General features: G+C 39.9%; 1 protein-coding gene across 2 annotated transcripts in view; it reads right to left on the bottom strand.

Moving 5' to 3' along the window:
* The window catches only part of MACROD2 (mono-ADP ribosylhydrolase 2), a 1910609-nt gene that overhangs the window by 8098 nt on the left and 1875666 nt on the right, over positions 1-26845 (bottom strand). For both annotated transcript variants that reach the window (XM_034641514.1, XM_034641515.1), the window contains exons 17-18: positions 3729-3806; positions 784-852 (exon numbers count right to left, since the gene is read on the bottom strand). In XM_034641514.1, coding sequence (XP_034497405.1) covers positions 791-852; positions 3729-3806 — 140 coding nt within the window. In that variant the 3' untranslated portion in view covers positions 784-790. The remainder of the gene's footprint in view (positions 1-783; positions 853-3728; positions 3807-26845) is intronic.

Raw genomic sequence — 26845 nt, 5'->3', positions numbered from 1 at the left:
ACCCACAATTCATCTATCCCATAGGATTTTTCCCAGTTAGTATTTTCAGCTAGGAATCAGAATAGTGAGCTTGACTTCTCCCCGCTAATGCTTCTCACCAGCCCTCAAGATACGGAAAGGGGTTATAGACTGCTTATCATTTTAGATAAATTTCAGTCTCTGCTGAGAGATTTAGAATGTTGGTTTAGAAAAACTCTTCAACGTGATCCGACCCAGACTATGATTTTTTGAGGGAGTTCCCTGAGGCTCATTCAACTCAACAAACCCTGTGCAGACACACAGGTCTACAGGTCGTGGTGTGACAGCATAGGACACAAGTCAGGCTTCTTTCTGCCGAAACACACTCGAGTGCCTTTCCACACTCTCCAGGGCAGAGATTTAGTGCTATGCTTAAAAACAGATATACTAAGCAACTCAGCAGGTAGCTTCTGGAAAAGCAATGCTTCGGAATCAGCTTGGGGTTGCTGAAATAATTTGATTCCCTCCAGAAGGCCAGGAGGTTAGTGGATGGAAACATTTTTTTCCCGTTGTCAAAGCTCAGAAAACCAGGGAACTGCACATTTGAATACGCTGTGGCTTATCTCTTCCCCCCTCAAAGGATGGTAGGCTTCTTGGGGTTATCTTGGCTCCTTCCACTGTCTCATTTGGTACAAGGATTTTTAAAGTTTAGCCCGAGCCACACTGTGGGACTTGGCAGAACTGAGGGAAATCCAATATGCCATTTACAAACACTTCCCATGGCTGGTTTAATCAATGGAAAATCCCACTACAGGGGCAACTTACCTATTAGTTAATCCTCTTGCTGACTTTCTGTTGGGTCATTTACACTGTCAACCTGACTATTCATTTCAACTATAACCAGAAAGGAAAACAAAAAAGGTTAAATCTTTATTAAATCCAAATCTCTTGAACACATTAAAATGGTCTGTGAGTTGTTACATTCCTGATCTCCTATCTCATACCTCTTTTCAGATCATTTTCATTCATTCAGGATTTGGGGAGTGATTCTTATAGATTTGTACCAGCAGGGACCAGGGAGGGCAGAACTGCCTCTTACCAAACTGTAGAAGTTGAGTTGTCATGTTATACTAGATTTTTGGGTTGACATTTTGGGTGTATTTATTACCATCCTGGAGGTAAATCCAAAGGCCTTAATAGATGTCTAAGAAAATAAAAAGAAAACAAAGCAAAACAGATCATTGCCATGTGGAGAGGTAGGCAGCTCTCTCTGAAATGGCAATGCCAGTAGGCCTGTTTGGTTTGCTAGGTTTTCAAGTCTGAATTTCAAAACGGACTCTTTAAATTTGCCAAGGGCTGCAGCAGCAATGGATGCTCTGCAATAGAAAAGCAAAACATCTAAGGGATCACACAGCAATGATAAAACCCATGCTTTTACTTTAACTGTGCCTATTGTTCTATGCGAGCATTTGCATAAAAATAGACTGCATAATTAATGCCATTGTCCAGAAGTATTCCAGAGCAGGCAGAGCAGTCACTCTGGAAATTTTCAAGGGTCAGTAGGTTCAATTAGATGGATATTTTTAAAGCATCAAAGCCCATATTATAAACAGAGAGACAATACACCAACAGAACAAGGGCCAGATCACATATAACAATTTAACTGATGAAAAAGCCCTGCAGCAAGCAGCCTGGGCAACCCAACCACAGCCTCTGCAGCAATCAGCTTAGGATGGTCAGGACTCGGGCAGTGACTGCCAGCTTCACTCTAGTTTGCCCCGTGATTCCAACGCAGGACCCAACAGGGAAGGCCAAATATGTTCCCAAACCAGTCACTCGCTTCTAGTTTGCCCAAATCCAGCTTCCCCGTGCCAACCACCTCTAGTCAGAGGATGTTTGAAGTCTTTGCTTAACTATAAAGGTTTCCCGCTTCTGTGCCTGCCTTTGAGCCCACCAACACAAGTGATAGTGGCTGACACCCTGGCTATCCTACCTGAGTAAGTAACCTCTGTTTGTTCTTGTTGGGGTATTCTCATTTATTTGCACAAAATCAAGGATCTAAAGCTCTTTTTCTCAAAGAGGAAAATTCGATTAAAGTAAAATAGTGGCAGATGCTGGTTTTCACACTCCAAAGAGGCTTGAAAGAGGGAATGACATTGAAGGGCCTACCACCAAACTCTTTCTCAAGGAGGAAGATTTTAAAAGCAGGTCTCCGTTCCACCTGCAAACTATCCTGGGTTTCTAATGATGTGTGAGCTTTTTCTAAACCTCAGGTATAAACTGGCCAGATGCACCAATGCTACCTATATAAGGAGAATAATGCATGAACTTTCCAGCCTGGTCTACAAAATTACTGTAAGGTTGCCCATCTCAATGAGGGAGCATGCAGAATAAAATATAGGAGAACATCCCTTCTCTGTTTCTTCCTCCAACCCAAGGGTCACTGGTTCCAAAACCTATTAATAAATGTTAATATAAAAAGCATCCCATGATCAAATAAGTTTGGGAAAAGCAATGGTAAACCATGTTGACAAATTTCCTTATAGCTGAGACTTCTGAAAGCCTATAATATGCATAAAGAATCTCAAAGTGAGGACTAAATCTTAGTATTTCCCATGTTTATTTCCCTTTTATTCAACGATCATCGTATGGGCCTGTTATTTTTCAGAACATGTTTTGTAAAGAACTTGTTAAGAACCATGTCTGTAATGTCACAACCAGGCTGTGGCAGGTTTTATTCAACTGAGCATGACTAACTTAAATGTATCTGAGGTTGAGAAAAACATTTTTCTCCTAGGTAATGCATGCCCTTGAGTGAAAAAAAAAATCGGTTTGTATGGAAGGGCTTATGATTAAAGGAGGAAATTCAGATGATGAAAAGCTTATAGTAGGGTGGAATACCTACTATAGAAAACTTTATTTAAAACCACCAAATAAATTCACCAAGTAACATCTACCCATTGAATTTTTCCCAAAGTCATTATCAACTCAAAGAATTTGCTTTTTTTTTTTTTTTGCTAAAATGAACCAAATAACAAGGTATATATGAATGGTTGATCACCAACCAATTCTGGTTCTCCTGAGCTCTGGGGGCCAGTAGAATCAAATATTTATCAAATCATGTATTCCCAAATAATTGTTTTTTTAATGCAAGCAATATTTCAAAGCATTCCCTCCATCATTATACAGGGGTAAGGGTATATTAATATTTCTCAGACTCAGAGTATTCAGATGCCTTCAAAATGAGATGTGAATAAAAACAGACTTTTGTAAACTGATTTCTAAGGTGCTTTTAAAGATCCACTATGTTTTTGGCCAAGCCATCTGAAGTGATATAGAGAGGTAAAGTGATGAAGGTCCAAGATGACCTTAGCCCAGACTCAAGCTGGGGCTCTCCTGAATGTTTCCCTGAGTCCCTACAGAGCAGGGATAACTTTAGGTAAGTACTTTTTGTGGAAGTAAGTGATATTCCCATCAAGTTCACCAGCTGGACTTCAGTCCAGTTTATCCTTGGATTTACCCACTATGGCCTCTGTATTACGAGGTGTGATTTACCTGAGATAGTGTTCTAAAACAGCTAGCATCGTTTTTGTTTTTTTTTAAAGGCTGCCAATTTTATTAGTTCCTAGTAGAACATGGTTTTTGAACTTTGCCTTGTTCTAAATGAATATGTTGCTTCATAGAATATATAGCTCCTTTAATCCTAGATTACACACAGAAAATGTGTCAGATTTGTAGTTTGCATGAGCTCAAACAGCTCAGAACTTTACCATCAGTACTTGGAGAGTTTTCTGTGTAGCCAGAGCCTTCGCTTTGCACAGGAACTTTAGGTGTGTCCTCGCCTTGAGCTGAAAGAAAGAAGATAGTCCTTGATTAATAGAGAATTAGAACAGGCTGACTGCCAATTGTTCTGTCACCCTCCATTGCCCTCTTAAATTTAAAAATACTCCTGGGATTCAACTTCTTTTGCAGAATAGGTTAAGGGAGGAAACAGTGGGTTGAGTTGCCTGAATTCTTCAGTGCTGTCATCTAAATTCTCTTTAATTTGTGAGATAATCGCATACATACATACACAATTTCTCAAATAAAAAATCTGGTAGCATGAATGCAGGGAAACTTGGTTTAATCAGAAGAATCTACAATTTAAATTTAGGGAAGTGTGTGTGTGTGTGTGTGTGTGTGTGTGTGTGTGTGTAAGTTTACGCAGCTTAACCTTTGGAGAGAAAAGGGAAAAAAGAAAACCTGTTTTGCCTTAGGCATGCCTGAAAGCTGAAAGATTCATTTTCCTGGCAGTGAGGTTTTTTTTGTTTAAACCCAAAACAAATGGCTTAGATGCTTTCCCAGGAGATGTTCGCAGATGCTGCCATTTTGAATTGCTGAGAATCAAGTCTTTAGTTAATTTCTGTTGTGATTAATCCCTATCTTGCATAGCTTCAGAGGGCGTGTCATCCATTTGCTGTGGCTGAAGCTATACAACATGCTCAAATGTAGTAGGAAGTGGATTGTTTTTTCTTATTGTGAGGAATTTTCGGGACAGCCTAAAGGACAATAATATCTTCCATCTTAGTTAAATACGTATTACATTTTCACAACTTGAAGACCAAAGGCATTTAGAAATATAGATACAGATACAGGTCTGGAGATCCATAATTTCAAAATTTTTTTATTTCTATACTTTTTAAAGCAGAAGTTTGAATGCATTTTCATTACATGAGTATTTATTGAGCTCAGAGTATGTTAAATTTGGTGTGCCTGTTGGTGAGGTTCAAGCAGGGATGGTAAAGATCCAGTTTATAATCTCTTCAAAGGAAGGTATCTTCAAAGATAGAACTTGCCCTCTTGGTAATGATTTACTGAAGCTGACAATCATGAGGTATGATTCAAAGATGACCAATCTCCGAATCCTGGTGGATGGACGGTAGGAAGGTCAGTACTTGAAGACATATAAAACAAGCGGAGTGGGGGAAGGTGAAGAAAGCCATTGTAGATTTGAAGTCTGAAGTTCAGGGCCATATAAGTCAAGATGCCAAACAAGCTTTTGCATCCAGTCCTGAGGAGGTGAATTGTGAATAGGCATGTGTGTATTTGTAAGATGTCAATATAGCAGTAACATCGATGAAATGAAGGTAGATGAGAGAAATCAGGAAAAGGATAACAGAAGAAAAGAAATGACTAATAGATCTCAAGCCTTCAATGTGAAAGTCACTGTGCCCATAAGTTGTTTTCATTAGCTCTTGAGGATGAGGCTGGGAAAACTTAAACCTTCCAACTGGACCTAAAACAATATCATATCCTTTCTCACTCCACCAATTCTAGAAAGCGAACCGTTTTCAATTTCTCATCAACACATTCCTCTAGGCACAATTACAGAAGAAATTGTTGATGGATTTCTCTAAGCCTTGGAGCAGGAAATCTTGGTTAATTATGCTTCAAAATAGAATAAAGAAAAAACAGAATATTTGATTTTATACAAACATAATAAACTTTTGGATGGAAAAATACCATAAGACATGTTTAGAAGAAAGATATTATAAATTGAGGAAAAATACTTATACCTTTTATCATAGACAAATGGTTAATATCTTTAATAATCTCTAAAAACAGAGATTAAGAAGATCAAAAACTGGGTAGAAAGTTGAACAAGAAATTTAACAGACAGTTCATAATAAAAAAATGGCCTGTAGTCATGTGAAAGATGATTCACTTTGCTCATAATGAAAGATATGCAAATTGAAATTACACTGAGAAAGGGATTTCAGCCTAAGGTGAATTATCATGATGCAGACTAACCCTCCTACCAATAACAGAAACAATGGAGAGATTGTTTAAGAAACTATTTTCACCCAATAGAGAGCCATCAATACAGCACAAGCTTGAGGAGGTATAAAATTGTGAGGCTGACATTCTGCATGTGCCAACAAGTTGAACAGAGCCTCCAGATGTCTTATGAGGCCTGGGGGTTGGGGAGGGGCAAAACTTGGAGATCAGGGTTAACTAAGGAAGAGATGCCAAGGAAAGCACCTCACGTCTTCTGTGGGGGCACCCGAAGGGTTATATTCTGGGGGTAAGGATGAACTTGATATAGACCAGCTCTTAAAATAACTGAAGTCCAACTTATAATCAATTCAATTCCTGATTATATGGCAGTGCTCTGCTCAATCCTACTGGCCTGACAGAAGAAAAATAAATCTTTTCCCAAATGATATAAAACCACCCAGAGCCTCAAGCTATCTCTACAATTATTCACACACAGTGTCCAGCATTTAATACAAAATTATCTGGCATTCCAGAAGAACAAGAACAAATCACTGAAAACCAAGAGAATAAGACTATGTATAGAGACATGTTAGAGATCTAGATATCATAGACACAATTTTAAAATAGTGATTAATGTGCTTAAGAATTAGATGACAATTTGGAGAATTTCTATGGCAAAAAAGTTTATCAGATAACTAGACACTACTTAAAATGTAAGATGTAAATTCCAGAACTGGAAAATATACTATAATTGAAGTTATTAATTCAGTAGGTGAATTTGGCGGCCAATAGACATAGCCAAAGGAGGGATTAGTAAACTGAAAGCTAGATTAGAAGAAAATATAAAGTACAGATGAAAAATACAGAAAAGAGTTAGTAGACATGAGATAGGGTCTATCCTACGTGTAATGTGGCAAAAGCAATATTTAAGATATAATGGCCAATTTCCCCAAATTAATCAAACTACTGTTTTAATTATCAAACCACTGTTTTAAAAGTGCTCTGATCTCCAAGCAGAATTGAAGCAAAGCAAACCTCACTCAGGCCAGTCGTTGTAAAAGTGCTGAAAACCAAGGTTAAAGAAAAAATATAAAATTATCTAGTGTATAAGGATCTATTAACATCAAAATAGCAATGACAGGCCTTACAGATGCCTTCTCAGCAAAAATAATGGAAGACAGAAATAATGCAATGGCATCTTCAAAGTGCTAAATGAAGAATCACCAGTACAAAATTTCATACCAAACAAAAGTGTCTTTCGAATTTGAATTTGGAAAAAAAAAATTCAGGGAAAAAGAATCAGAATTTGTTCAGGGATGAAAACAATAGACCTACACTGAAGGAGTAGTTTTCACCATACTCAAAAACCAATCTCAGGTAGATTTTAGAACTAAGTGTGAAAGGTAACTTGGAAAAAGACCCTCACATCATTAGGCAAAAATTCCTTACACACAAAAAACAAAACAATAACCATCAGGGAAAAGACTGATAATCTAAACTAAACAACACTAAAATTAGCATCATTAATCTCTGGAAACACACCATTAAGAAAGTAAAAAATATTTGAATATATATTTGTGGAAGAATATATTTGTGATATATATTACTGACTCCTGAACTGAATAAAAGGAAATAAATATACAAAATAACAGAGAGACAGGGAACCCAATAGAAAATGGGCAAGACACAAACAAATGTCTCTTAAGAGGATATCCTGTTAGTCACTTAAGTTTTTTGAATGACTTTTGCCAAATCTCAGCATTTAGAAGCCTTGGCTTTTTCACTTTTAAAATGACTACAGAATGTTCTAACTCCTTGTCTAACTTATAAAATGTTCTAATTCCTTGTTTAACTCTGAGACACCATCAGAACTAATTAACACATAACAGTATTGTTATTTTTTATAAGAAATAATTACTCTGAAAGGGAAATTAATTGACCTGACACTAAACATTACTTCCCTGACTTTCCCTAGAAGGTTGCTGTTTGTAAAGGGATCTAAGGATACCTGTGGCTGATTCTTCCGTGAAATCTCTTTCAAGGTCATTACTATCAATGATATTACTATGGAGGAACCTCTGTGGCATCATGGAGAACAGGCAGGATGCTAGTGAATTAAACAATGTTCAATGAAAATGAAGGCACATACAAAACACTTTTAAGAACTGGGTGAGAAATGAAGGAAGAAGTTGAAGAAAGCAAATCCCAAAAGGCAGATCAAAAAATAGTGAACATTTGAGATGCTTGCCTTATGTTTTCTCTTTTCAACCTTATTATTTTGTAATACAAAACATTCATCTGAGAAATTTCAGGTTATGTCACCATATCAGCACAGATTAACATGAGACTCAATGGCAGGTTCGAGATCCATGACACAGAGAGATAAAAACAGAAATTAAAGCTGTATATTACTACATTCCAGGAGCAGAGGGAGGCATTGCCTTTCAGATCTACTTCCAAAGACACTAAAGGTATATTTGATAGACATGATTAATTTATTTACTATCATAAGTACGCAGGATATGTGCATGTGATATGAGTATATGACTGTATTTAGTGAGTGGTGCAAGTGTGTGTGCGTGTGTGTGTGTGTGTGTATGTGATGTATTTGGGGAGAGGGAGAGGAATGACAGACATTTGTTACTCTGACGTGTGTGGTGTGGAACTGGTATTATTGCCCCTCCTGGGCAATGCAACTGAGTGCCCCAGAGAAATGAGTCCATTTCATACAGACAACAGAATCTGATCAAAACAAAAATTGCCTCTACAGCTTGTTTATTCCAGTTTGCCGGCCCCTCCCCCCACTTTGATTGTTACTGCTTGGAACAGAAACCAGAGGTACATTTCAGGGCTCCTAGCAGGAGATGAAAGATGCTAAAATAGAAAGTGTCTGGGACATTCGGTACCTTTTTCATTTTCAATTACCAACAGCAACTGTCCTCCTCAAAGCCTTGATTATGGTAACCTTTTGTAGGTCAGTTGTATTACATAAAATAATAAATTCAGCAGGTCTCATCATAAAGAGAAGATACTGAGATGCTCACAGAAGGCAGTTAACCAGATTTTTAATACATAAACTTGGAGAGATTTTGGAGGATCCTTCAACTTTTTCTTTTGAGGTTTGTGTTGACAATAAGCTCCATGCAACAGACAGAATGACAAATTATTATTTCTAGAAGTGTATAGTTGCAGAGGTGTCATGACAGCCATAGAGAGCAGAGCTGGTCTGGATTTACAGTGGTACTGATCCAAATTGAGGTGGTATTCTTGAACCATCTTGACAACTTTTGCCTTATCTATCTTCCAACTTCACTATTAATGTGGTGGATTAGGTAATTATCTGAAATGTTCACTTCCTATCTTCTACCACTGCGGGAGTCTATGTCACTATCCCTTGACATTGGACTTGGCCATGGAATTTGTTTTGGCCAATGGGATATTAGGAGAAATGAGGCAAACAGAGGGTTGAAATATATTTGTACAGTTGGGGTATGGCCTCTTGTGCTCCTGCCTTTTACCCCAAGAGGAACATGCTTTAGGGAGCAACTGATCCAAGGACAGTATGACCTGGATTCAACTCACAGCCTGACTTCCCTCCTCATCCAGAAACTAAACGTAGTCGATTCTCATATCCATGAACAAAAGATAGTTGATTATTTTTCTAAGCCATGAGATCGAAGATGGCTTGCTATGCCACATTATTGTGGTGATAGGTACCACTCTTACTAATACATTTTAATTGACTCAGTCCTGACATTGCTTCTTAATTTTGTCCCAGAGCAATCACAGCTATAAAGTCATGAGCTTGATTTGTGCCTAGTTTTTTTAACACATATTAATGCTTTAATTTATTTATTAATGTTAATTAAATTAATTTGTTAAAGATGTGTTCTTGTGGGAGATTTCTGTATTGAATTTTTGGAACATGGTCTGCCCATTAGATCATTAGTTCAGTTTTCCCTTCATTTTAGGGAGTTTTCTCTTCTGTATGTTGACTTCTAAATTTCAGGGACACCAACTGTTCCCACATAGAACAATTTATTCCCTCTCTCTTCTATATATATCATTTTTTTCTCGATTGTTTTAGAGTTTCTGTGTTCTTTTTCACTGTGATCATCTCAAGACTTTTTTCTTTCTCAGTAACTTGGTCTTTGCTGTTCTTAATTGATTCACTTTGTTAATGGTTGAAAATGTGTCTCCTTCATGCTTACATTTCAGATCATTATTCCATTTTATCACCTTAACTTCAAGATCTTTAATGTTCTTTTGAAGTTCCTTTAGAGCTGTTACAGGGGATTTTCATCTTTGTCTGGAGTTGTTTTCTTCTGCAATAGCTTCATCTGTGTTTTGCTGGCTTGCATGCTCACTGGCTTCCTTCTTTCCTTCTCTCTGTCATGGCTTCCGTGTGTGTACAGGACAAGATGTGGGACACGTATTCATTAGCATGCTTCTTCTTTCTCAAAGTATCTGTGCCCTGTTGGTCCTTCAGGAGCTACCTAGAAGAGCATTTTCTTTTGAGGACTTTCTTTAGGAGGGGTAAAGTAGCCAGAGCTATTTACCACATTAGTTGTTCTGGATTTCTCAAGCAAGAGAGAGAGAGAGATAGGCAGACCATCTTGGAGCTTCTCTATTCTCTTTTGATTCTTCATTTGTTTGTTTATTTTTGTTTTTGTCTCAGTCTCCCAAACCAGGGAATAAACTCCACAAGAATGCTACACTGACTCCTAGGGTAGGGAGGGCAAGTCCTTCTTCACCTCTTCATGGAGGCTTCACTGGGGGCTCTCAAGCTCCTTTTCCCTTGCTTCTTGCACACTCAGAAGATTTTGCCTTATTTTTAAAAAAGATTTCATCTGTTTAGTTGAGACAGAGAGCACTGAGCAGGGGGAGGGACAGAAGGAGTGGGAGAGGCAGACTCCCCGCTGAGTGGGGTGAGGTGGGCCTGGATCCCAGGACCCTGAGATCACTACCTGAGCCTAAGTCAGATGCTCAACCAACTGAGCCACCCAGGTGCCCCAAGAGCTTGCTTTATTGATTTTCTCTTTTGTTTTCTATTTGGTGAAATTCCTGGTTTTTGCTAGAGGTAATTAGTTCTAGGCATTTGTTACTGGTCTGCTTTTCCTCTCCCATTTTACTCCCAGCAGGAGATAATTGTAATGGAGAATTACAGAGGGTTTTCCTGTCTCTTCAGGGAAGGGAAGAATAAAAGGTGTTCATGGCTGACTATACACTTTTGTGGAAATTTCCTTTGGGCTGCTCCTCTCCCAGTTAGGGAGGTAAATGGTAGCTAGTAAGATCCTATTCAGGGTTACTTCTGAGCCCAGTAGATTTAGGGGTAGGCTGGGGTGACACCATGCTCATGCTTTCAGCATTTCTGAAAATGTACCTTTTCTTTTGTTGGCTACCAGACCATTCTTTTGTCTGATTACTGTTTTTGTTGTTCTTCCTTTGCTTATTTTATTTATCTCCTTTCATACTGTTATTTGGGGGAGAGTGAGGTTTGAAATCGGACTTCACACCATTATCTTAAACCCAAGACCAGGTGCACGGACTGCTTTGATTTGTGTGACTGAGTATTCCCTACAAGTGTCACACACACTTAACCTTTGTCAGCATCTGGTTTTAGGAGTATTTATCAAATGACAGTTCTGATTATAGACTGGATGTTATAGCCTAAAAGTTTATGTCCCTCCAAATTCATATGTGGGAACTCCAATCTCCGATGTAACTATATTTGGAGATAGGGCTTTTATGGAGATAACTGCGGTTAAACAATGTTGAGGCCCTAATCTGATAGGGCTGCAGCCTTATAAGAAGAGAAAGAGAGAGAGAGAGAGATCTCAGTCATGTGAGGATACAGTGAGAAGGAGGTCATCTACAGGCCAGAAAGAGAGCTCCCATCAGAAATCAAATTGGTTAACTCCTTGAACTTAGGACTTCCCAGCCTCTGTAATTCAAAGAAAATTAATTTCCATTATTTATGTGTGGTACTTTGTTATGGCAGTCTGAGAAGACTGATATACTTGATTTCTATTTAGTTCATACTTTACTTCTTTGGGACAAAGGTATAATTAGAAACCATCTGTCCCCTACCTAATCTACTTTCTCCCAAAACCTCAGTGTTAAAGCTCCTATTTGGCCACATTACCTCTTTCGATCACTTGGACAAACACTATAGACATATGCCCATGGCTCTCTCTCCAAAGTCAAATAATGAACGATTAAGCCGACAGGATCATGCAGGTGGAAAATTCACATGTTTCTACATGATACTCTTTCCATGGCAACACACTTCTTCACTTATTAATTGGGAATATTCTACTCTAATCAAAATCAGAAGCTGTCTTTAGTAGGAGATGAAAGGTAGTGGCGGTAGCTGGGGTGGGCGTGCGATCATAACGTCCACAAATTCTTCTTTTATGTTTTATCAGATGATATACCTCTGTACGGTCACTTGAGAATGGTTTGGAAATTCATCATTAGTGACTGTCCAAATAACTACTGCACAGAAAAACCCAATATTTAGGAAGAAAAGAAAAAAAAATGTCCACCAAATATTTCAGTGCCCACCGTGGGCTGGGAGACAAAATGAATGAGGCATTTTGCTGCCTTCGTGAAGTTCAGAAGCTAGCTGAGGCAAAAATAGATAAGGCAAAAAACAACAATTGTTGGAGAGGATGTGGAGAAAGGGGATCCCTCCTACATTGTTGGTGGGAATGCAAGTGTACAGCCACTCTGGAAAACAGTGTGGAGGTCCCTTAAAAAATTAAAAATTGAGCTACCCTATGATCCAGCCATTGCACTACTGGGTGTTTACCCCAAAGATACAGACGTAGTAAAGAGAAGGGCCATATGCACCCCAATGTTCATAGCTGCATTGTCCACAATAGCCAAATCATGGAAGGAGCCGAGATGCCCTTCAACAGATGACTGGATTAAGAAGCTGTGGTCCATATATACAATGGAATATTACTCAGCTATCAGAAAGAACGAATTCTCAACACTTGCTGCAACATGGACGGCACTGGAGGAGATAATGCCAAGTGAAATAAGTCAAGCAGGGAAAGACAATTATCATATGATTTCTCTCATCTATGGAACATAAGAACTAGGAAGATCAGTAGGGGAAGAAAGGGATAAAGAATGGGGGGGTAATCAGGAGGGGGAATGAAACATGAGAGACTATGGACTTTGAGAAACAAACCGAGGGCTTCAGAGGGGAGGGGGGTGGGGGAATGGGATAGACCGGTGATGGGTAGTTAGGAGGGCACGAATTACATGGTACACTGGGTGTTATACGCAACTAATGAATCATCAAACTTTACATCGGAATCCGGGGATGTACTGTATGGTGACTAACATAATATAATAAAAAATCATTAAAAAAAAAAAAAGAAGCTAGCTGAGAGAGAAAGAGAGAGACAGAGAGAGAGGGAGCTAACTGCTCGCAGGCCAAGTGACATTACTACCAAGAACTGCAGAAGCACAAAGGAGAGAGTGATTCACCTGAAGAGGGTAAAGAAAAATCCTAGAGGACACGCAGAAGGCATGTAAGCTGGAGCCCAGTGGCTGAATCAGTTTCACATGTTTTGCACCCATGCCCAGCATTTGGATAGGCAGAAATATCTCTTGACTGTAAAACATCTGAAGGACTCAGCTTTTCACATCTTCAGCCAGACTACTTGAGGCCTGGCCCTTTTCACTCTTCCTCCATTCCTCCACCCCCCTGCTGGTTGTGCTGCTCCCACAAATTCTAAAAGGCAGTTCACGTTCCTCTGTACATGATCACAACCCCGGAAGGCTTCCCGGGTATTGTCATGTTTGGCTTAACTGACTGAGATGCTGATCAGATTCTACAAGTCTGGCTTTTTCTTTCCCTTTTCCAGGCCCCAATTAAGCATCGAATTCTCATTCGGCCTCATTATGCATTCCCCATCCCCTCCAGGGCCTGGCAGGAATGGAGACTATAAGGAGGCCCTTCTCAGCCAGGGGCTTCCAGCACTGGTCTCAGATCAGGGTCTTTCCAGCAGGAATAATACAAATTGGGTGTCTCTCAAACTCCCCCACACACCATCACACATCCTCTGTGGCTTTTGTCTTTCTACAGCAACCAGATAAATCTGCACACAGCAGGGTCCTAGTGAACCCAGAGATACCTATTTTTTCCAGAGTCGTCTCTTGATTCTTTCACTCTAATAGGGTTTTAACTACGTAAGGAGCCACAGTGGGGCAGCTTTGAGCTTTTCAATGGTTCTTTATGTGGAATCTTTCATAAGGAAGGAACTTACTGCTGGCAATAACCAAAGCTGGATTCTCAGAAACTTCATCATACACTTAAGGCTCCTGGAAGAAAGCGCCTCTCACTGTTTTGGTTGAAATCCTGCACAATTAAGTATATAGCTCTTGAGTCAAAGAATAATGTAATCCTATGTATCCTTAATTATAGACTCCTTAATTATTTCCACTAGATTTTGCCCTTTCTGTATGTTACATTTTCCTAAATAGCACAATTTATTCCGAACATTTAGTAAGACCTAGTGTATCATCTTTGTCCGTGACCAAAGTACTAGAAATCTATACGCAAGAAGAAAGCTGCATCCAAGAAATGACTAACAGATTTACTGAAGCACCAGACGATGGTTATCTGAGGGCTCTGAACTGTAAGTAAGTATGTTCAGTTCTGCTACAACAATTCCATTTCTGGTCTTGGTCCCTCAACACCAATTCTTTTAGCTTCAAAAAAAAAAGATACAATTTTTCCTACTTGGAAAAGTTTTCAAACACACCTAGTATTAAATTCAAACCCATTTTCCATTCAGCTTTTCTTCACAAAACCCTATCACAGATACCTGGATCTTCATCTTTGAGTTTCTTTGGATTTGACCATTTTTATGCCTTCTGAGTGTCTATCACTACCAGATCAAACACACACACACACACACACACACACCCTAAAAGACTGTCTAGGCCACATCCACTAAATATGTAACTGATATTAAACTCAGTCAGAAGCCTTTTACTAAAGAGAATTCAGTTACCTGTGAGAAATCGATGTTATGTTTGCCAATCTCTTCTGTTCAGGGGCTTTGTTCCCCTTTTTGGTTGTAGGTCTATGTTATTTCCTATTGTCTGAATAGGACTGCATTCCTCAAGGAATAAAAAAGACCCTTGACCATATTCCAGTCCAACCAAACCTTTTCACAGATGTGGACACTGGGCCTCAGAGAAGTGGCATGGTTGGCCCAGGCCACCCAGCTATGAGGTGAGAACTAAAATTTCTCCTAACTCCCCTCCTGGGCTGTTTTTAATACTTTGCCCAACACCAGTGACAGTGGTGAGAGAGCTGAAATAAGACTGGAATTTGGGATGTTGATCCATTTGAAGGCAATGGACTTGAGTGTCTTTCACATCCCTAAGATGACTTGGGTGGGGGAGGGTAGCACAAACTTATTCACAATGGAGAAAATAAGTCCCCGTCAGATGCCAGGGACTTCTCTGTGGTCAGCAGCAGCAGGCTCAGTAGAAATGATGGTGTGCTAAGTGTCTCCCCTCCCACAGGGTCTGCAGGGCCCTGGAGAATGGGTCATATTTCACTGCCAGATATTTTAGAGCTGAAGCTTGGTGGTTTGATTATCCTTTTAAATATGGGCTCTCTCCGTGTCCTCTTTAATCTGAAGGTTAATGTCACTGTGGAACTCCTACCCCTGGGGTTAGAAGTACATGATGGCTTGGTTCAGAATTCAGGGAAAAGATTCTAAACATGAGCATCATAGGGTTTCATGGCTTCCATGGGCACCAGAGGATCTGAGGGCCCTGGGACTGAAGGGGGTGGTCAATCAACAGTGGTTGGGTCTGTGATGATGTCATCCTCCAGGCTTCAGGAGACTCCCTGTGTTCATGCCTTAGCACTAGCTTCCTGGGGCTGACATCACTGGGCTGCCCAGTCCTCTTCCTGAACCCATGGATGCTGAGCATCTAAACCAGCCTGTCACTTTACAGCTTGATTGACTCCTGACTGCTGAATTTTGCTTTCACCTTGACCGATGATCTTGACTAAGGCACCCTGGTCTCTCCTGTAGTCAGGAATGCCTTGCTCATTCCGGGATCTTGACAACCAAGAGATCCCTAGCCTCTGGCTGCCTTTTTGCCTCTTCTCTCAGGCTGTCATAGGTACTCCTGTAGTTGTCAACCTGACTTCATTTCCTGTGTGGAAACAGCAACTCCAGTGAGAGAATGGGCTTTGGCGACACCAAATAATGGAACTTGCAGCTGCTTTATCACTTGACATTTAATCTCTTGTTCTAGGAGACAATTCAGGAAACTCTTTCATAGTAGAAAAAATAACATCCAGAATTTCCCTTTCACTCAAAGAAATCTTAATCCTTTTTTTGTTCATGTATTTTACCAAGCTAGAGATCCTGTCACATAACCTCTCCAGCAAGATAATAATTCACCTTTGAGGAGGAGGCAAACCAATTTTGATTTATTGATCTCAGGCCACAATGCCTTTCTCAAAAAAAAGAAAACTTCAGACTAGTCTATATGTGATTGTCAAATAAAAGCCTGAAGACCAGACTTTTTGAAGTTAATTTCCTTCAATTCACAGAATTATATAGATTGTTTTGCTTGTAAATTTTTTTAGAAAGTCCAAAATAATGCATCAAGGTCAGGAACATTCCCCCAGCCCTGCGGCCTCCTTTGGTAAATGGGAAGAGTTATACTGAAAGCTGCCCTCCAATTTCCGATTTCTGGTTTTGTTACATTTAATCCAGTTGCTATTTGACTGATTTTAATAGAATATCAGTTATTCGTGTGGTTGTAATCCTTGGAGAAGGAAAGAAGATGGGTTTTCATATAGTAGCAAGTGTGTGTCTTCCATTACAAAGAACCCTCTTTTAGAAGTGTGGTGTTGGTAGTCGTCCTGCGTGCTTGTGTGCTTGCGTGCGTGCATGTGTGTGTGTTCGGGGAAAGAGGTGGGGTGCTCCTTAAGGTTTTATTATGCAGGAAAGAGGTTGTATCCATTTTGTGGCTAAATTGCTACTGCTGTATTTCATTGATTTGAGGACACATTTTTTTCCCCTACATTTTAACATCTGGGAAGTTGAGATGAATTGAATAATCAATGGCTCTACTATTGCTATTAACCTGGATTGAAGCCAAGTTCAGAGAGAAGATTTACATTTGCTTGATAGTCACTGGACAAAATTACCAACTGAAGATCAGTTAAATTAAATTCCCTGCCTGTGGTTTCTATGGACTACACTGGGATATGAATTTGGGACACAAACCTGCGGGATTAGCACCAGTTTGTGATTCAAATTCTTAAGGGAGACTTTTTTTTTTAAAAAACCTACTTCCATCAATGCTGAAGGTAAGACACCCAAGTCTCCTGGCTTTTTGGAGCAGTTATTGTTGGGCAGGGCCATCCCTCCAGGCCACCTCTGAGTTTCCCTGCCGCTGCAGTGGACACAGCAGCCCCGGGTACTTCCCCCCCTTGAAGCATCTCTCTGTTTCTCCACTAGCAGTGCTCAGATAGCTTGTTCAGCCCAGGCATAGGACAGTCCAGGGGGCCTGTGCATATGGAAGTCTGAGAATCACAATGAAGGAAGGGAGCCATTGGCTAATGCTCCAGCTTCCCTGTCCCTCCACGTAGAGATTCTGTGGTGTGCTGTACCCAGCTCCTCAGAGGGGCCTCAGTGGGACTGAGCCCATTTTCTCATAGTAGTAACCTGCTCATGAACCATACTTCATTAAATCCTTCCCTTCCATCTCATTTCTCTATTTCTTCGCTTGTGCTTCTAGGGACCATCCCCCAAATAAACTACTTGCACCCAAGGTCTGGCTCAGGATCTGCTTTTGGAGGCACACAAATTAAGGCACTGTCTCCTATTTCACCTTTAACCTCACCCGAGGGTGTATCTCTTTGTTGACATATACTGAATTCTCCTTTTGGGGATTTTTTTTCTTACTCAGTGATAGTTAATGCAAGAGTAATTCTTATAACTGAAGGTATCTTAATTTCAATGATTATTATTAAAGAAAAATAAAACTGCTGGGATGACATGAACAGACTGAATATGCAAAATGAGTTGTTAGCTCATCTCCCCCGCCAATCAGTATAAAGTTGTAAATACTTATGAAATGTTCTGTCCACCCAGATCCAACTAAGCTGATTTGGCACACACGTGTCATGCTATGGGTCTCAGGTCTGATCATACTGTTCTAAAAATCATTATAGGAGATAATGGACACCAAACAGTTGTATTCCCGGGGCAATATTACCCTTTGGAATAGCTATTTGCTTTTTCAGATTTCTCACAGGTGACGTAGAGGTTGATGAACTAATGGCAGCACCAGTGACTCACTTGAACTTTTCAGAATGTGGTCCATGGACCATCTGCAGTAGACTCACTCAAAGATTATTATAACATGTGCATTTCTAGGCTTCTTATAAAATATATCAAATAGGAATCTGTAGCTGGTAGGGCCTGGTAATCTGCATTTTAATAAGTCTTCCCCAGGGATTCCTGCATGCATGGAAGTTTGAGAATTATCTGTGTTTCCATGGTTTTTCATGAAAATAGCATCTTTACGGTTCCTGGACCTCTTCTCATACATGTGCTTCATGTATTGACTAGGAGAAATTTTATTCATAGCATAAGAGCTACGGCAAATATTTTTTAAAAGATACCTGAAACATTAGGAATGGTATTATCTCAATAACATGTCCTTCTTAAAAGATGATAATTCCGTAATTCCAGACAGAAATTCTGGAATTCATTCATCCATTTGACAAATTCTTATTCAATGTCTGTAATTTGTTAGGTTATGTGATTATAAGATGAATGGAGCTCTATCCTAATGCAAAGGCAATGACAGTATGAAGGACTGTGGCATCAGGGTTGAGAGCATGGATTTGAAGTGTGAATTTTGATTCTGCTACTTACTTGCTAAATGATTCTGGGCATGTTATTTAACCTCACTGAGATGCAGGTTTCTAATATGCACTTTTTAGTGCAAAGTGATGCCTATCTCCCAAATAAGTAATGTATATAATGGAGCACTTAGTGGAGTGTTTGGCCCATAATAAATAATTATGAAAAGCTATGATTTGAGTAATAATAAAATGCATGATCTCCTATCAGGGCAGGAGAGGACATACGCAGTACAGACAGTACTTATACACGTGGATTCTGGGGCAAGATTTGCAGGGTTTCAATCCTGGCTCTGCAACTTACTAGCTCTGCAAGTTTGGCTAGATGACATCACCTCTCTGTGTCTCCTGTGCAACTTTGCTTCCTCTCTTTGACTTTCACATACCTTCTTCTGCAGTAGACCTTTTTACTCCAACCATTTACCTGTCTACCTCACAGAGAACCCAAATGGCATGGCTGTTATTTGGGCATATTTTTGGCAATGGGAGCAGTGGTCATGATTGATTACAGACTGAGGAGACAGTCATTAGGGAGAGAGAGAGGGAAGTAGCTGATAAGACAAAGCCCACTAGACAAGGCGATCATGCGATCACTGAGAGCACAGGTGAGGAGAGACCTGGGGCAGAAACAGTTGCTTCTGCTCATGTTCTTTACATGAGGAATTGTCTTAACTTTCGGAGGCTAGTATCACTTATCGTCATATCCTTGTGAAGGGTGTTGCTATATATTTTTAAGAGAACGTCCTCTGAGTTTATCACTTTCAATTAAAAATTAGTCCATCAGAATGAGTCATGGCAGAGGCACTCATAGGAACAGAGGACTGATTCATGCAACAATTAAGCTACTGAGAGATCTCTGTGTCCTATCAGCACCAGAAAGCTTTATTTTCTCTGTTTTCTAAACAATGTAATTTGATTATACCTCAAATACTGGGCTTCTTTATTTTCCTATTTATTATGTAAATTACATATGTAAAATCCCATGGAATAATGACATGCAGACTTTTGTCTATAAAAAGATGGGCTAACTGTGATCAGAGTGGGTCTTTGACTTGATTTTCTGGTGATGCGGATAGGCTTGCTTCACTCCAGTCCCACCTGTATGCAGCCCTCTCGTATTCAGAGGTAAAGGTCTTGGCTACAGTTTTGGTGCAATACTTAATTAAGAAAAAGTGAGAATATTGGACTTAATAATAAATTCTGGCCAAAGTATGGTACAATCAACATTCTCATCTATAAGCACCCACTGAGCATCTATTAAGCCACTTTAAATTAATTACTTAGGAGACATTCATTAAGTATCTACCATGTGCCAGGCTCTTTATGGAAAACCAGGAAGCAACTATGTAAATACAGTCTCTGTCCTCCAGAGACTCAAGTGATTGAAATCCCAAGTGATAAGAATTATTCTGGGTTAGTAAAGGGCATCTTACCCAGTCTTGAAGGAGAGATAGGACGTGGTTTCAGGGAGGTGTTGCTGGACTAAGTCACATACTAGCTGAGCCCTAAAGGTTGAATGGGAGTGGCCAGGATGATAGGAGCATGGGAATAGTTGGAGGCACAAAGGCTCAGAGAAGAGGATGTGTGGCCAGTGAAAGGACTGTTGTTATTGCTGTAGTTCAAGGTGGCTGATGTTTAGAGTTCAAGGGAGGTGGCCAGAGAGGCAACAGGAATCAGTCCTTGGAGAGCTAAGGAGTGTCATTCAGAAGGCTATGAGACCTGTGGAGATTTTAGTCAGGGGTGGCATTACAGATTCCCCTTTTAGGAAGTTTAGTCTGACTGCTGAGCAGGGCATGAATTTAAGTGGGGGTGGGGGAAATCAGAAGTGGGAAGAACAGTAAGGAGGGGGGAACTCTTCTTCTGAGCACAGAGCTGAACCAGACATACCGTCCCAGCTTCTTAAATAGTAAGCAGGGCCTCACGACTCAGCAGCAGCCAATGACTGTGGGTTGAAACAGTATATGCTACTTCTGAGACTGGCACCCGAATCCCCTCCTGTGTGGTCCTCCACACCCCTGCCCTCATCCACCAGGCCTTGGCAGCCGTACTCAAACTTGAGAACCACCTGGACAGCTTGTGAAGAGCGTATTTGTGGATCCTAGAGTCAGAACCTCTGATTATGCTAGTCTGTGGGAGGGCCCAAGGATTTGCATTTTTAGGAAGTTACCAGGTGATGGTAAGTAATGCTGCTGGGCCAGGAATCACATTTTGGATACAGAGGCCCCAAGAAATATAGAGTTATAAGATGTATAGGAAGGCATTATCCTGGGTTTCTGAATGATTGTGTGGAGCAGTCTTCTCTCTCCTCAGAACAGCTTTGGAGTGTGAGGTAAGAAATATACTTTTCCCATGGTAAGTCATTGAGATTATGAGGTTGTTTCTGCAGTCAGCCTACTCAAATTAATACAGGAGGCACTTATCAAAAGGACATATGAAAAAGTTACAATGTGTGTGACTGCCAGTACTGTGCCTGTCTGTCACAGTGATCAGTTTTATAACTGGATGGAGTGCAAGTGCAAGATGAGCTTACCTCCCTCATCTTGTCCACCTCAGCCCAGGACTTGCTCTTCCCTTTCACAGTGGACTTACTATGATCACTCATTTGACCTTTCCTGCACTAGACCATGGGCAGAAGACAGCCAGGAATTCTACTTAAAATCTCCTTAAAATCCTATCTCAAACTTCCCATGAAATAAGGTATTCAAAATATAATTGTTAGTCATCTTGATGATGCATCAGTAGACAAATGCCCACTGACTCTAAGTAGATGGAGGTGTGTGCCATTTTGTCTTCTCCCATAGTCCTTTGCACAAGCTGCTCCTTCCTCCTGCAATATTGGTCCATCCCCACTCAAGGTAGCTAATTTTACTCAGCTTAGACATCACTTCCACCAGCAGGGCTACTCAGATGAAACTGTGACTAGTTACCACCCCATGCCCATTTTCTTCCCTCTACAATTTATAAAATATGTATCATACTATTCTGTAACATATTATTCTACGTAAGCGTGTTCTTTTTAAGTTATTTTTGAATTTTGGTTCTCTTTGCAGCGCTATAAAATTTTTGTTCTATTTACATTTCTATAAAAACCATATTTATGTTTAACTCAATGATTATCCAACTAGCCCAGTATGCTATTTGTACGAATCATTCAAATATTTGATGAATGATGCCCAAACATTACCTGGCCCTTAGAATGTGCTCAGCAATCTTAGAAATTGATTTATTGTTTTACTGAAGCCATAAAAATGGACAAAGTCTCCAAGAAAAACTTTTTAAATGAAAAGGAATAAAGACCTTAGGATGCTGTCCACAATTAAGAAATAGAATAATTTGGAGTTTAAGTTAGAGGAAAAGTAGGTGTGCATTCATCATGCTTCAAAGTCAAGGATAAGTCAGGGGATGAATGTTGTATCTCAACCAGGCAGAGTCAACACTGGGAGGAGGTCACTGAATGTGAAATGTAGAAAGCCATGTTTGGTATCCACATTTGTAGTCCAGTGTTACCAGAACTGACACCTGAAGCATGAATAGAACTCTACAATAACAGAGGGACTATACTGTTACAGTCCCGTAACCTGGTGGGGGAGGGGCAACAGTAACAACCATTGGTTTTCCAAGACAGGGAAGACCTGTATATGATTGAAGGCCAAAAGGGAGGAACAAGTAGAAAGATATATGTGCATGATGCTGGGAAACTGGAAATAATTGAGAAGACAAAGTGTTGTTTGAGAAAAAAGAAAAAGGGATTCAGACGCAATGTTATAGCTAATTTTTGGAAAGGAGAAAAGTAGCTATCATGTCAAGACAGAAGAGAATGTTGGGGGGAATGTGTCTGGATCAAAGATAGTTTTGATGGAGAAGATAGAAGATTAAGGGATCTCTCCTTTATTTTTCTCAGCAAAGTGGGAGATAGGGCCATCTGTGAGGAGAAAGGGTTTGGAGACAAAGAAGGAGGAGAAGAAGGAGAAGAAGAAAGGGAGGAGGAGGAAGAGAGAGAGGAGGAGGGGGAAGAAGGGGAGGGGTAGGATGGAGAAAGTTTAGAACAGCTACTGTAAGAAGTGTGCTTGGGTAATCAAAAAAGATGGCTTATCCACAGGAACCATTAAATGTAGTACATCAATAACATTATTTTTTAGCCTGGAAAAAAAAAAAAAGACCATGCAAATTTATAGCGCCAGAAGCTTGGCATTGCTCTGAAATGAGTACCTGAATTGATGATCTCAACTGTTGTATTTCTTTCTCTGAGAGCTAATTCCAGGCACTTAATTTTTGATGTCTTAACTCTTCTATGTACCCTTCCTTATATGGCTTCCCTCGGCCATCTAGTAATATTCACTTTTTAGTAGTTTACTGTCTGTAATTCATATTCTCTATTCTCAAGTGAATATTCATATTCTCCAGCGAAATGAACTTGGTGAAGAGGCTGTACGGCCTTTATACTGCTTCATGTTAGTTTGGCAAATATATATGGGGTACCACTAGGGGCCAGGACCTGTGGGAAATGGCAAGGAAGTGACTTATGAATTAGACACTGTACCTGTCCCAGAGGTTCTCACAGTGTTTGTGGGAGACAGACTCATGGATACATAATTTCAGCACCATGTGGCTAGTGCTATCTTGGAGGCACAGAACATATGATCTTAAGCAGCTAGACTAAGGACATTTATTCATCCTCCAAATATTTTGTGAGTGTCCTCTATGTGTCATATAATGTGAACCTCCAGCAATAGAATGGTGGAAATAACAGGTAAGGTCTTTGCTCTCTGGATATGCGTTTGAGGAAAATAAAAGAGTGTGGCGTGACAGAGACACGGTGAAAGGGAGTTATTTAGTTTGAGTGATGGGGGAACGTCTCACCAAGAGAGGAGTTTCAAAATGAGACCTGAGTGAGAAGTCAGCCATGCAAAGATGCAGGAACAGGTGTTTCCCTGAAGAAGGCAGATCCAGAAAAATGGCTCAAAGCCGTGGACACACGTGGCCTGTTCAAGGAGCAGAAAGGAAGCCAGTGTGGCTGGAGAGTAGTGAGGGAGGGAGATAAAGGAAAAAGATGCTGTTGGAGAGATTGACAGGGCAGAGTTTGAATTTTATTCTAATGCGAGGATTCAGTTCCTAAGCAGTATTATCTTTGCTCTGCAAAGGCCACAGGATGCCACAGTATGTTCTTTACACCACCACTAAACAATGATTGCTAGTGAGTATAGTTCATTCAGTCATTCAATAATCATAAATTGTGCACCATCCTAGTGTCAGACACTTTCCTAGGTGCTGAAGATTTAGCAGTTACGAAGCAGAAAACATCCTTGTAGTCAAGGTGTTATATTTGAATGTGCATGGCGGTGAACATTTCAGGTAAAGGAGCAGTAAGTGCAAAGGCCCTGAGGCAAGAGCATACTTAAAACATTTGAAGAAAAACAAAGATATAAGATATAAGTGAATAAAGAGAAACTGGCAGCAGAGAAAGAAAAAAAAAACAAAGCAGGCTGGGGGTACAGTTCGGTGGGTCACTATACAGATGTTGGGTCATATTGGATGTCATTGGGGAACTTTGAAGAGAAGTGGGAGATTATGTTATTTCATAGAAGTATCACTTCACCTGTGGTAAGACAATAAACTACAAGGAGCTAAAGATGAAGACAGGGAACCAAGTAGGTTATGGGTAATTCATGCAGAGGTAGATTTGACTGGGGAAAAGGTGGAGGAGATGAGTGATGTGACCATATCTGGGTATATTTTGAAAACATAGGATTTGGTGATGAATTGGGTCAGGATTTGGGGATGAAGAGAAGAGTCAAAGATGACCAAAATTTTGGATCTGACCACCAGGAACAAGTGGTATTTGCTCAGATGAGAAAGACTGTAAGAATTGCAGAGGGGGAGCAGATATTAAAAGCTGTTTTGGAAAGGTTGAGTTTGAGTTGTCAATGAGAAATCCAAGAAGAAAAGTTTATTAGAGGAATCCCAAGTTCAGGGGAAATATCAGGAATTAAGGTAAAATTTGGGAGTCAGCAGCCACTGGTGACTAATTTATTGAGGTAGGGAACCAATTTATTGTTACTTTGAATCAAATCAAATAACCTAATAATGCTCAATTTAAGAGGAAATGGAGGAAGATAAAGACAGGGAGGCTACTGGTTGTGAGGGAAACTTCTAAATAAGGATTCAAGAGACCTATTTGTCAGTCCTGATTGTCCATGAACTCTCTGTATGACAACAGAAAAGTCATCTGACCTCACTTTCTTAATCGGTATAACAAATGGTAAAATAGAATAATCTCTAATTTTCTGCCACTGCTAAATTTAAGATGAAAAGACAAGAGTCATAATATATAAAGGACTCTTATAAATTAGTAAGAAAAAAAGAATAGTCTGTTAGAAATATGGACAAAAGATACAATCCTTTGAAGAAAAAATAAAAATAGTACCAAGTAACCAAAACTGCAACAGTATAACCAAGTAACCAAATGCAATTTGCCCTCAAATACAATAGTATGACTACATTAAAAGAAAAACTAACTATGTAACAGGAACCATAAAATATAATTAAAAGGAAATAAAAAGAAAACTAAAAGTGTACATAAATAAAAATTTTAAATGCTATGAAGGAGTCATAAGAGAGGCTACTTTGGTGACAAAGATGCATTGTAAGGTGGCCAAAATTTAGCTTACTTCCAATAAAAGTACCCACTGGAGAATAAGACAAATTAATTATAAAATTTGTATGGAAAAACAAACATTCAGCATTTACTTTCCATCCAGGAAAATTCTCTAAATGAGCTCATTGAACATACAGCTTTTTTTTTTTTTTTCTTAAAGTGGATGAACAAAGCTGTAACATAAGTTAAGACTGAGTTAGTTGAATTAAGACTGGGTCAGTTCAGTAATAAGCAGTTGGTTGTGGAGTCTTCAACTCCCCAGGTCGTCACCGTTTTACTTTCTATAGGGTTGTCAAAAGTAGGAAAATCCACCATTGATATTAAACTCAGAATTTTACCTTCAAAAAAGAGTATTGTAATGTTTCCACTTGATATATACTTAACATGTGGTATTTTAATTGCATCTAAATTGGCTGCTTGGTTTTAATGGTTAAATCATCAGTAAGGAACTCTGTGACAAAATGGTTGAATAGAAACAAAGGACCAGATTTCTAAACATACAGACCGATTCTTCTTTCTTCGCCTTTAAGACCCAACGACATAGAGATATAAGAAACAAAACAAAACAATGACCAAAAAACCAATTGCCGTTTTAAGACTGAAGAAATACCACCGCCATACTAAAAAGCAGGAAACTGTGAAGAGAGATGTCTAGCTGGAAAGACATCACTGCCACTGGGATATAGTCCTCCTTTCCTGCCTCTACTGCCTCTCCCTCACCTTTCTATAGGCTGAGGGTGAGGATACAGGACTAGATTTAATGGATTACAGAGCTCGCTAACCCTAACACACAGGTGCACAAGTCAAGAAACTCCAAATGGTGACCATGGTTACGTTGGGAGGAGAGAGCAGGGCTCTTGCTTGGCCCAAGGGTCAAGTGTATTGAACACTACAGCAGATGTTTAGGCTAGGGAAAATGGCCAGGGTTGGAAAAGGGACATGGCGCAGGGATATTTAATCTGCTATTCTGCTATTTTTCTTGGCTTCCGTTGAACCCAGATGGTGATCAGGGTTTCCCCCAGCACACAGACTCTGTGTGCGAACAGAAGGCTTATTACTTTGCATATGAGGGAAATGGGAAAATCTGACCTAGTTATCTGCAAACTCACACAGGACTTCTCCTTGTGGGTTTATGACAACCTGTCTTCCCATCCAGGGAGCATGCATTAGGCTGCTAATGCCATCTTCTTCCTCAGCATAACCAGGTGTCATTTATCGAGAATGTTTTTGGACTAGAAGGTATATACATCCAACCTTTCTAGTAAACATCTGATCTCCGTTTTATAGATGAGGAACTGGGAACTGAAAAAGTTAGAAAACCTTCTTATGGTCATCCAGCCAAAAGGTAATAGAGCTGGAATTTTAAATCCCATCTATCTGAAGACCAGGCTTGTTGCTGACCTGTGTAACAGGCAGGCCCACACTGGTGGTAGAGAAAATGTTAAGAAAACCCAGAGGCAAACATTGACACTTCTCATTCTAGAAGAAAGCCTTGATGTGCAAAGTGTTAAGCCTAGAAGGGGATTTAGAACTTGAACTAGGGG

Source organism: Ailuropoda melanoleuca, chromosome 13 (genome assembly GCF_002007445.2).
Source record: "Ailuropoda melanoleuca isolate Jingjing chromosome 13, ASM200744v2, whole genome shotgun sequence".
Taxonomy (NCBI): Eukaryota; Metazoa; Chordata; class Mammalia; order Carnivora; family Ursidae; genus Ailuropoda; species Ailuropoda melanoleuca.
The sequence above is the reverse complement of the archived record's forward strand: the minus strand, read 5'-3'. Positions and strand labels throughout refer to the sequence as shown.